Genomic DNA, 12,027 nt, shown 5'->3' with positions numbered 1-12,027 from the left:
TCACATTAATATTAGATATCGCCGCGTCCCAAAATGCCCGATCTATCAAAATATAAAAACCGGTTACGGCCAGCGGTGACCTCCGAGGCGGGAAATGGTGCCCAAATGTCCGAAATGCGACTTTTACACCTTTTTACATCACATAAAAAATGGAATAAAAAATTATCAAAATGTTGCACAGACCTCAAAATGGTAGCAATGAAAACGTCGGCTCATTTCACAAAATATGACATCTCCCCCAGCCCCGTGCACCAAAGTATGAAAAAGTTATTAGCGTCAGAAGATGGCAAAAAAATTTTTTTCTTTTTTGTACACATTCGTTTAATTTTACAATAAAACCTTTATAAATTTGCTATCACCGCGATTGCACCAACAAAAGAATAAAGCTGAGGTGTTATTTGGAGCGCACAGTCAAAGTCATAAAAACTGAGCCCACAAGAACATTTTTTTTTTCAATTTTTCCACATTTGGAATTTTTTTCAGCTTCGCAGTACATGGCATGTAAAAATAAATAACATTACGGGAAAGTAAAAATTGTTACGCACAAAATAAGCCCTCACACAGGTCTGTACACATAAAAATGAAAAAGTTATGGATTTTTGAAGGTGGAGAGCGAGAAATGAGCGAAAAAACCCTGCGTCCTTAAGGGGTTAAACTCTGTCATTTGTTTTCTGTGTCAGTCTGCTTACAGCTGTAGTTTACTGGGTAGCATCACACACTGGACTGAGTATATTAATTGGAACAAGCTATACAATCATTTATTATTAAGTGGGTACAGGAAATGCATTTAAGTATTCATGTAAAACATATCTTTTTACCCTTAGTATAAGTGACTGAAGCTGCTATTTTATTTGGCTGTAAGTCTGCTTTGAGAATGTGGTTTTGGGAAAACCAGTCCCTCTTTTATTATAGATCTAATGCCAGCATGCTCCACATGAGAACATATTGCTCAGAAATCCTGGCTGATGTCTTAGTAGGCTATGTGCGTAGTCTATAGAATGCCAGAGCTGTTTTTGGAGAAAGTCTAGAATTAAGATACTAAACATGTTTAACAACTAGGTTGAATATAGTAGCAGTGATAAAATAAAGCCTTCATGGTTTCTACAGTGGGCATCCACACCTATATCGTGCCTTAAAGGGAACATGTCACCAGGAGACCCATATTTAGCATCCCCCCCCCCCAGTGCCTATAGAGCATAGTACTGCCAAACAGTTTTTGTATAAAAATATCAGTTTTAAAGAAAAAAAAAGATATGTTTTATATTACCCTACAAAGCCATGTGAGCAGTGACTACACCATTCGTTCTCTGGGAGTGGCTATATAGGAGCGGTTTCCCGGGGGTGGGGGTAACCGCTCCTCTATAGCCACTCATGTAAAAACTGGTTTCTTCAACGGATTTAGTAATCTATTCAAGCTTGAAAAAGGCTCATGTTGAGCCGAGACGTCGCTGCTGTTCACACTGGTATGAAATAAAAGGACCACTTATCACTTTGAATCTTCAACACATTGGAGGGCTGCTCTTTTTCTTTGATTAAACTACGGTAATTGAAGGAATTGAGGCCTGGTTCGGTTGGGCATGCACCGACTATAGATTGCTTTAGTGTGCTGTTGGAAATTTCCTCATGAACTTTTCATGTCAATTACACAAGTCAAGATATAATGCAGAGTTGGCCTTTATGATGCCTTTAAAAAATGTTACTAGCAGGGAGGTTGGTAAAATTAAAAAAATAAAATCCATCATTGCTCAGTTGGTCTATGGCTATTTCAGTCTACTACCCTGCACCAATAATGTCAAGTACACATGGCCGGATTAAGGGTGGTGTTAGCATAGTTGCTTACCTGGCTGGCACACTGGCAGTAGTAGTGACTACTAGTCCCAGTCACCACGACAGTCCCATGTGATACTGCTTCTCTAAGAGTCCTTTCATATCCTCTCACAGATTAATCAGCAGGTTAGAGGAAGGCGGGCCAATTCAGCCATCCAGTGTTGGGTACTAAGAGGAGAGTAGAGGTCAGGTGTCGCTCTGCATGCAGCGAAGCTCCTGAAAAGTATGCTGAATGCAGAATGAGATTGATTACAGAGCTGCGTGGACATACCCTCACTGAGTGAGCCAGTGAGTTACTGACAGTATGGAAGCTGGGAGGCAGAGGCATGTGTCTCTGCTCACAACTCACGGAGACAGCTTAAATCTGTGATCTGGTGGGGGCCCCTTATGAGCAAAGTGTTGGGGCCCCTGGGGTCTTGGGAGCCTTCTCCATAATATAGCCCTGTATGTACAATCCCACTGCAACTAATCACTGGCCCAAGTGGTAATGATAACATCAGTATGTACTTCAACAATCATGTGGATCTATGTGATATGATTAGAAAACAAAGACCTATGAGAATTAGCGGGCGATTCCCTGCTTGTATTTTGCTTTTCCAAAATTTATAGGTCAATTTCAAATGTTGGTGTTTCGACCACTATGTGGACTTTATGGCAGCCATATTTCCTGTACTGGCCACTTTTGGGGGACCAAGACTTACATCATCATAGTCATGTGAGTCTCTTCCTACTGTACTTGATTACAGTACATGATCAAGGCGTCAATCCACAGCATCATATAAAACAACAATGCTGTGAGTCTGGATCTTGGGGCAGTGTTCAGACCAGAAAATAAGTATTTTAGGAACTTTAATACATCTGTCTGAAGCCAGCTTCCATCAAAGCTCTACTAAATATCAATATTAAAATAAATGGTCGGTCTGCGAAATCTGGCAAACACACAGTTTTTCATTGACCAAGCACTATTGTGTGCTGCCAGCCCGATTTGTTTCCAATCTCAGACTTCTTAAGAGGGAATTACAAAATTAATTTTCTCACCTTCTTTTGCAACTAATAAAAAATGTATATAATATTTTGGCTTTCATATATAACACCCATCTATTTACTTCTGCCTTTGTTTTTAGATGGGCTTCTTTCGCCGGAAGTATAAAGAAATAATTGAAGCTGAAAGGAATCGGAAAGATAACGAAGAAAGTTGGGACTGGGTTCAGAAAAATCAATGAGCGCCAAGTGCCATCCCAGTCACAAGACACACATTTGCTAGCTGATTGGCTCTTCTCTTGTATCTTCCATATGTGGAAGAAAAGAATCTTCTCCAGATTTTCCGGAGGCTTGTTGATGCTGTTTATTCTTTTATCAGGCTGACTAGCAAAGGAGAGTGTGTCCCGAGGCAACCACTGAAGCCACATGAAGTGACTGGAGCAAAACTGTTCCTTCTGCCAACACAATGGCAATATTTGTGAATCCATCAAAGTATGTGGTGTAACTTCAGGGAAAAGCTGTTACCAAAAAGTTTAGGTTTTTTTTATATATATAAATAATCAACTTTTAAAGTGAACTTGTCTTTATATTTGAAGATATACTGTATGTTATGAAGAGCTGTACATTTCTCTAAAGCACTGATGCCTGGCTACTTGTGCTGATCCCTCCAAGCTGTGCATTCATTAAAGGTAAAAGCCATTGTACAGAGTTGCACTGACCCTCATATTCTTGAAACAAATCCATGGGATGAAATTCCCCTATTTCAGTGGTTTCCAACCTGTGGCTCTCCATCTTCTATAAAAAGGCAATCTATTTGGACATGCCTAGCATTATTATTGTACTCCTGCTGGAGATCTACAGGTTGGAGCTACTAACCTAGATCAAGCTTTTATTTTTAGAGTGCTCATTTTGGTGGGATCAGTGTCCTTACATATTGTATAAATGTATAGATTTATACAGGTGTCTTTGTACATAAAAATGCACACACACATTATGAGAGCTTTCCTTTATTTCAATAAATTATATGACTTCCCAATGATCACAAGAATCAGTACCTCAAATTCCATTTTTCTGGAATGATTTTATAGGTTTGTGAGCTTTTATCTGTAAAGAATGTAGGACAAATGAAGAATAAAAATAGTCATTATTGCTGCTTTGTACTTATCCTATATATGCATTATACATCATCACTGTCACACCCTACAGCTACAAAAAAAGTAAATTGAAGAGTATGGCAGAATATTATAGGGGGGAAATGAGAGATATGATGTTTATGTGACACATATGCCTTCACTGTTTTACAAATGTTTCTTAATTAGTATTTATAGAATCCAAGCATGACATCACTGAATGACCGAGTATAAGGAATGACATCACCACCACAGAGTATTAGAATATAACTTATAGGGTTTTTGTCTCTTGTGTAATATATTTTAGTGAATAATGTAGCCCTTCAGTATCTTGTTTTTATAAGAGGTTCATGTCTATCATGTAATCAAGTACTTTTGTTGCACTTTTTACACAAAGTTTAAGGTTTTTTTTGAACATAACAAAAATGTGCCCAAAATAAGGGCACTAGTGTTGCAGGTCTGGGCCTCCCTTCATGTTTTGTTTATTGGGCTGAAGTGATGCTTTGCCCTTTTACTCCACAAAATCGCTGGAATCAATCACAAGCCTTGTGCCATATGCTGCTGAAGTCAGTCACTGACGTGGGTATATGGGCAGCTCAGCAATGGAGTTGTGTTACTAGAGCAGGAGGAGAGTTTATTTGGTTAGTTAGGGTTCTTTAGTTATCTTTTACAATTCTTCACTATGGACAACATATTCAGGGGAGAGCTTTGATCACATAGCAGATTTCTGCATGGGGCCCCCACTTCCCCTTAAAATAAATATATACATATTTCTCAAGACACGTTTCTACAATCACATACATTTATACACTCATATACACACATTTATACACTCATATATACTCACATTTATATTATATACACACACATAAAGTTCTATACTCATACTCACATACAAACTAATGCAGTATATAAGCACAGTATGCAGTATGTACACATCCATACATTTATACACACATACTGTATAGTACATACACATTGGGACACATTTACTTACCGGTCCTGACTCGTTCCCCGAAAGTGCATTGTGCCGTGATTCACTAAGATCGTACTTCCGATATGCTGCATGTGTCACTTCCCCGCTCAAGTCCACCGGAGTTCACTTTCTTTTTCCTGGTGCATGTCAGTGCTTTATCTTGCGAAACAATTTAAAAGTTAAATCCCGCGCTCAGTCCGAATCAGTCGGATCGTCCGACGGCACTCCCCCCCCCCCCCCCGATTTTTGTTGCATGTAAGTGACACAATCCGATTGCATGCGACACAATCCCCTGTTAAATACCTATCACAGCGGCGCAAATCCCGAAAGTGCGTCCGCAAACCCTTAGTAAATGAGCCCCATTATATACATACAAATATATATATACATCATATATTTATACATACAGTATAAACACACCATATACACATACATATAGCAAATATACACATATATGGGAGGGCCAGTGGTTGGGCTTGGAAAAGGGCACCGGCTGTGCCGTTGGCCAGGAGAAAGGAGCGGCCAAGTTCAGGCCCTGTAGCAGCCGCTACAGCTGTTGTTATAACCCTGCACTTCTTTATTACCCGGAAAACCCCTTTACTGTTCTTGTAATTCTGTTATTCTAAAAATAGATCCTACAGCTGACCAGATAACTGTAGAGATTGGAGACACAGCATTAAACGCTCTGATCATTCTATTTTACAGAGTACTCTTGTCACTGGTGTATTATAAATTGTATTATGTCACTTCTTCTTATCTACCTAAGCCAACAGCAGTCCCTGTGGCCAAGCTCAAAGGAAGGCGATATCGCCTTAGCTTATCACCCATCTATAAGAGAGGTATAGAAGAAGATTGGACAACCACATATGATTATTTTTGACTTGGAACCCCTTTTTGCTGTATAGCCTCCAAAATCAAACTCTTCACTATAACGCAATACCATTTATCACATTGATACAATATCCTCCAGAATTCTTACACAATAGCCCAGAATTATCAATTTGACAAATGTGGTGCTGGCACTTCTTAAATACCTGTGCAAGCAGTTTACACCTAAAAGAACGTGCAAAGTCTGACAGAAACTGGCGCACAGCTCATAGTAAATGTGCCCCACAGTGTGCAACACAATTCTGTTGAGTCGCTGTATTAAATGTATTGATTAAACTCCAACTAAGCACTACCACACCCCTTTAGGTCCACATTTTTTCTGTCTTGTTGGACACAGTGCAGCCACGACACAGAACCGGCCCAGATAGTTTTTAAATACATTTGCAAGCTCCAAAAAGATAGAAAGCTGCAGACTGTAAATAGATAAATAGACAAGTTTGCGTGTTTGATAAGTGTTTAAGACTTCAATATTTCACTTATATTTTTTAGCTGATATCAGTCACTTTAAAAGTCATTTGTGTCGCAGCTGTTCTCTCTTAGGCCTCATGCACACAAACAATTTTTTGGGATGTCTGTTAGCAGCTATTTGAATAAAGATACATATTTATTACGTCATTAGTTGGGCCAATAGAACAAAAAGAACCTATTTATACCACAATCAAACTGGTGCACTTCTGTGTTTTTTTTACTAAACTATAGTTTTGTAACAAAACTATATTTGTGCCACAAAATTGTACCAATAAAACCTAAAATGCATCTGACTATCCCACAAATTGTTAAGTTAATAATAAAAAGCCACAACTTTAGGAATTTGGCAAAATTAGCCCGGCTAAACATCAGCTGAAAAAATTAAATATAAATATATTAAAAATATTACTATAAATAGTATTGCATCTCACAATGTAAATTTAATGTACTGTTTCATATTAAAGGGAGTGTCCCTCTTTCCAACCTACCCAAAAGTAAGTATATTGTTGTGTAGAGAATTCCCTGTTTTCAGGTGATCAGTGATTTTGTAATTTTTTTTAATGTTTTTGCAAATGAGCTATGTGTTTGGCCAGGGAAATGGAAATGCCTGCAGTTTTACCTCTTTACTTCTTTGTAGCACACAGTAGGACCTGGCATACAAATATACATTGATACATCAGAAGGCCCAAGCCTGTTGATGTATCTGGTGGCACATGTGATAAATCTCCCCCAATGAGTGGCAGCTTTTACTGAAAGAAGATGTAGAAAGATGAAAAAAGGTGCATTTGCACTTTATTCAAGTTTATTTGCATCAAACTGAATTCTTTCTAAAATGACAGACTGCTTGGAAAGAGGTACAGTATACCTGGAAAGCTTAGAAAGTGCCCTACATTATGCTGGTTTTACTTTTGGGTATATATCGGGAAGTGATAGAAAGGATTAAAGGACACGAAAAGAACAATGATAGAATTACTGACACTGCTGGGACAATAGCTGTGTCTTCATAAATAAAAACATAGAGGGGCAGATTTACTTACCCAGTCCTGTCGCGATCCCACGGTGCGTTGTCCGACGAGGATTTGGGTCTGCCGCGATTCTAAGATTGTGCGCCCAAGTTCCTGCATCCGTCGCTTCTGTGGCGAGGTCCGTCGGAGTTCACTTCTTCCCGGTGCTTGTAAGTGCATGTCTTGCGACACAATTCTAAATGTTAAATCCTGCACGTTGTTCGAATCCGTTGGGTTGTCCGACGGCTGATCGCGTGCGGCAAAATCCTGGGGCTATTTGGCGCAAAACGGAAATTGTCGGGAAACCCTCCGAAAATGCGCTCTGCGGACCCTTAGTATATGAGCCCCATAGTATCCATATTGTTGAGATTTACAGGTACACATGTATCTGGTATTCATAATAAAAATGTAGCTCTTAAAAGAAACCTGCCGTTTGATTGGATGCTTTATGAAGCAAACATACCTTGAGAATGCTGTAGCTACACTGATGCAGGATCATATCTTGGTTAATCACCATCCCCCAGTTGCTGTGTATGAGTGATCCAGCTCAGGTTGATTAGTCATGTCTTGACCAACCTCCATGTTTAATGCCAATCCCTGTTTGTAATGTGTTTATGTACGCTGCCACCCTGACACAGCTTTCCCAAGGTCCTGAATTTTAGAATAGTTTTTTCAGCAAAACCATTCAACGCAGGGAATAACCAAGATATGATCCTGCATCACTGTAGCTACAACATTCTCAAGGTATGTTTGCTTCATAATGCAACAAATCAAATAGTAGGTTTCCTTTAATAGATATTACACAGGAATGGAAACAACCTAGCAGCAGATTAAGTTATAATTGTTCTGGATCACACTGCTATGAGAACTTTACACAACTATAACTGTGCTATAACTCTACAGCTATTGTATAGAGGTGTGTTTTACTGTGTCTAAGACACAAGTCAAATGTTACTTTACTTCATGCATTATATGGCCATTGTAGCAGTTTCTGTAATATGTATCTTGCTCAATAATTTATTTAACATAAATTATTAAACCTTTAAATATGGGTCTATTACCTACAAGTGACAAAAGTTTAAGGTTATCAATTGATACAGTATAAGTATTGAACACAGCACAAATTATTTAAATATATTTTTAAAGGAGCTATTTATGTAAATGTTAGTAACAGGTCTTAGATGTCCAGAAATTAAGTTTAAAAATGAGAAACAACACAGGGAAAAGTATTGAACTAAAATGTATTTAAAGGGAACTTGTCATCAGCTATTGGCCTAATAAACCACTACCAGTATACTGTCAAACTGCATAATACCTTCTAGTTTTTATATCTTCCATACTTCAGTGTGATGGAATCGGCTAGAAAATCAACTTTGAAGTGAGATGTAAATTGGTTGTATAAAGTCAAGGAGGAGAAGAGTTTAACACTGAAGTCAAGGTATGGAGCCCTGAACGCCTTATCCTCTGTGATTGACATCATGCATTGGACTTCAGGAGATCTGGATAGTGATGTCTCTGGATACAGGACCATCAATTACAGTGATGGGGGCTTTCTGGAGCAGAGAGAGCTTGACTTCAGTGCTAGAATCTCCGCCTCCTTGACTTTATACACCCAGTTTACATCTCACTACAAAGTTTATTTTCTGGATGATTCCAACACACTGGGTCATGAAAGAAACATGATATGGAAGGTGTTCATCTGATTGACAACAGACTGGTATTGGTTTATTAGGTCAATTTCTGCTGATTTATTAGGTCAATTTCACTTCAAGAGAGATCTTCTAGAAAAACTAGTTGTATGCATTAGAAACTAAAGATTAGCCCTTTGTTGATAAATCTCCCCCAGGATGTTTATTGCATTCAAAGAATTCAATTTTGGCCTCAACTGACCAGACTAGATTTTCCAAGCTTGTTTAAATGTTGTAGAGCAAACTTTAAATACACTTGTACATACTTTTTGTTTGCCCTGATGACTTTATTAGTTTAGAAATTCTAATGCAGCCAATGCCATCAGTATATTTTTTTAATAGTAAGGTTACGACGGCCTAGAGACAGCTCGCTAGTTTTACCCATCATGATACGTCTCTTTTGTAGCATCTTGGTAATGAGGCAGCTTTTTATAGGCCATCAGCTGAACCAGCTTATATTATTTTTCACAAAGTGGCAGGATTGCATTGTAATTAAATATCAGCTGGTATCATGGCTTTCTATGAGTTTTTGCACCTCCCTTTCTTCAAGTGTTTAATACTTTTTTGTGTCCTTTCTCATTATTACACAGCTACTGTGGATGGGATACATTGTTAGAAAACATGTTTAGAAATATATTTTCTTATAATACTGGTTCAATACTTATTTCATCCGTTGTTAATGAAGTCATGCATGCATTTGCTGAGGACAAGGTTGAAGGCAATTTTATTTTGATATTTTACATTTCTGTTGTTTATAGGAGCACATGAAATATATTGCACATGGGTTAGAAATATGTATGTATATTCACTTATATGAAAACAACATTGAATGTATATGAGTACAGTTCTAGTGTGAATTCCAAATTCATTGTAATTGATTTTAGAAAAAAATAAAATTACTCAATGTTTCCCCCTAACTTCAAACTGCTAAACGTAAAAAAAGTGGCTTTATCAAAACTAAACTGTATTGTTGGATCACCTGATATCTCATTCACATGCACTGTTGTAGAATTTTTCAAATGTTTTTTTTTGGGGGGGATGGAAAGGGGCAATAAAGTGTAAACTAATTTAAATCATTCATTGTGTTATGGCTTACATTCTTTTTTTTTTTTTAATCAAAAAGTTTTTAATTGATTTTTCAACAATTTTACAAATACACAGACATTTCCCAACACCACCCCACCCCTCCCTTTTCATATACAAACTCCCTCCCCCTGCCCCTTAAACAGACCAGACAAGACAGCATTTTACAATGGTTACATAAGGATTTTGATGTTACATGGGTGAACAATGAATGAGTTGTTACATAGATGTTCACATATAAGAAGCTTTAACAAGCAATTACTGCAGAGAAGGGGTTGTGTCTAAAATGTATTGATGGGAGTCCCGGAAAGTCCAGCCAGGGACTCCATATTTGCTCAAATTTCGCTTTTGCTTTCCGGTTGCAATAAACACTTTTTTCCAACCTTATGATGTTATCCATTTTGTTTACATATGCCTCCAACCCTGGTGCAGCGGGGTGCAGCCAGTACATAGCAATGAGTTTCCTAGCTTGGTAGAGCATTCTGCTCACCCCCAGAAACACTCCATCTTCCCAATCATATTGATCTAACAATCCAAGGAGGCAGACCACCAGCGTAGCCTGAGACGTTACTCCAAATACTTTAGTTATCAAATTTAGGACATTTTTCCAAAATCTCCTTAGTTTTCTACACTTCCACATCATGTGCATCAGATGGGCACCAGCCATGCCAAATCTTGGGCACGTATCCTCTCCCCTTAGACATACCCTTTATAGCTAGTGAGGGGTGCGATAAACTCTGTGTATTAAATACAATTGGGACAACTGAGCTTCACAGAGGGATAATGAAGGGACTACAGATAGAGCATTGGATCATTGTTCGTCCTTTAATGGCCCTAGGATTTCCTCCCACTGCCAAACCACCCTGATCTTTTGCCCTTTGCAGTATTTCTAATTTAATTCTAGCTGATTTTTTACCCCATATAAGAGCTCTAAATAGCTTTTGGATTGAAAGTGCTCAATGGTATCCACACCAGGGAGTTATGGAGGATATACAGAAATTGTGGCATAAGCACCATTTTGCATAGGTTGGTTCTAACTATTACTGATGGGGGAGACGGCACTCTACCTTGAATGTCACTCTTTCCATCAACGGGTCTAAGTTAATGGTCACATAATTGAGTACTCTAGGCGAAATCCAGATGCCTAGGTACTTGAAAGTGGAAACCGATTGGATCTGATGCAGGTCTAGGGTAGCTGGTACAGGGTCTAGAGGCATTAGCACTGCTTTGTGTCAATTGATGGTAAGGCCAGACAAACAAATTCTGTTAAAAAGCTCATAATTGGGTCGAGACACCTCTCTATATCTCACACAAACAATGCGTTCCCCCTTTGCAGCATATTGGAAACCCTGAACGTCTGGGGAAGATATCACTAAACAGACCAGGGGCTCTGTCGCCAGGGCAAAAAGGAAAGGGGATAGTGGGCATCCCTGTCTCATAACCCCGTGAAGGGCAAAAGGTTCAGACAGAAGGTAATTTGCTCTGATCTGGGCTCTAGGTGACCTATATAGAATTTGTACCCATTTCAAATACTTGGGTCCAAAATACATTCTCCTCATTACTACCCATAAGAAGGGCCAATCGACACTGTTGAATGCCTTGGCGGCGTCCAGTGACAGTATTGCTCTGGTGCCATCTCCCTCTTGCTGCATCTGTAAGTCTAGGAACAGTCGCTGAAGGTTGATGGCTGTCGATTTGCCGAGCATGAAGCCTGTTTGATCACTGTGGACCAGCACTAATATTACGCCAATCAACCTATTGGCCAAAATCTTTACTATAAGTTTGACGTCTGTACACAATATTGATATTTGCCTATATGACTCAGGTAACAGTGGGGCTTTTCCTGGCTTGGGTATTACGACAATAACTGCATCCCCCTTGGAAGCAGAGAGTTTTCCTAGTTCCTCCGCTGTCTTGATGACCTTCAGAAGCTCTGACAGTAAAAGGGACCTGTAAGTCTTGAATACATCCTCTGGCAGACC

The 12,027-nt window shown here is 38.9% G+C and overlaps 1 protein-coding gene across 2 annotated transcripts in view; it reads left to right on the top strand.

Annotated features, from left to right (window-relative positions):
* ITGA9 (integrin subunit alpha 9) overlaps positions 1-10,038 on the top strand; it is a 262,270-nt gene extending 252,232 nt beyond the window's left edge. For both annotated transcript variants that reach the window (XM_072153171.1, XM_072153172.1), the window contains one exon: positions 2,952-10,038. In XM_072153171.1, coding sequence (XP_072009272.1) covers positions 2,952-3,050 — 99 coding nt within the window. In that variant the 3' untranslated portion in view covers positions 3,051-10,038. The remainder of the gene's footprint in view (positions 1-2,951) is intronic.
* Positions 10,039-12,027: the final 1,989 nt, after the last annotated feature.

The sequence above is a fragment of the Engystomops pustulosus genome, chromosome 5 (assembly GCF_040894005.1).
Source record: "Engystomops pustulosus chromosome 5, aEngPut4.maternal, whole genome shotgun sequence".
NCBI classification, from domain to species: Eukaryota; Metazoa; Chordata; class Amphibia; order Anura; family Leptodactylidae; genus Engystomops; species Engystomops pustulosus.
This window is presented reverse-complemented; position numbering and strand designations above follow the sequence as displayed.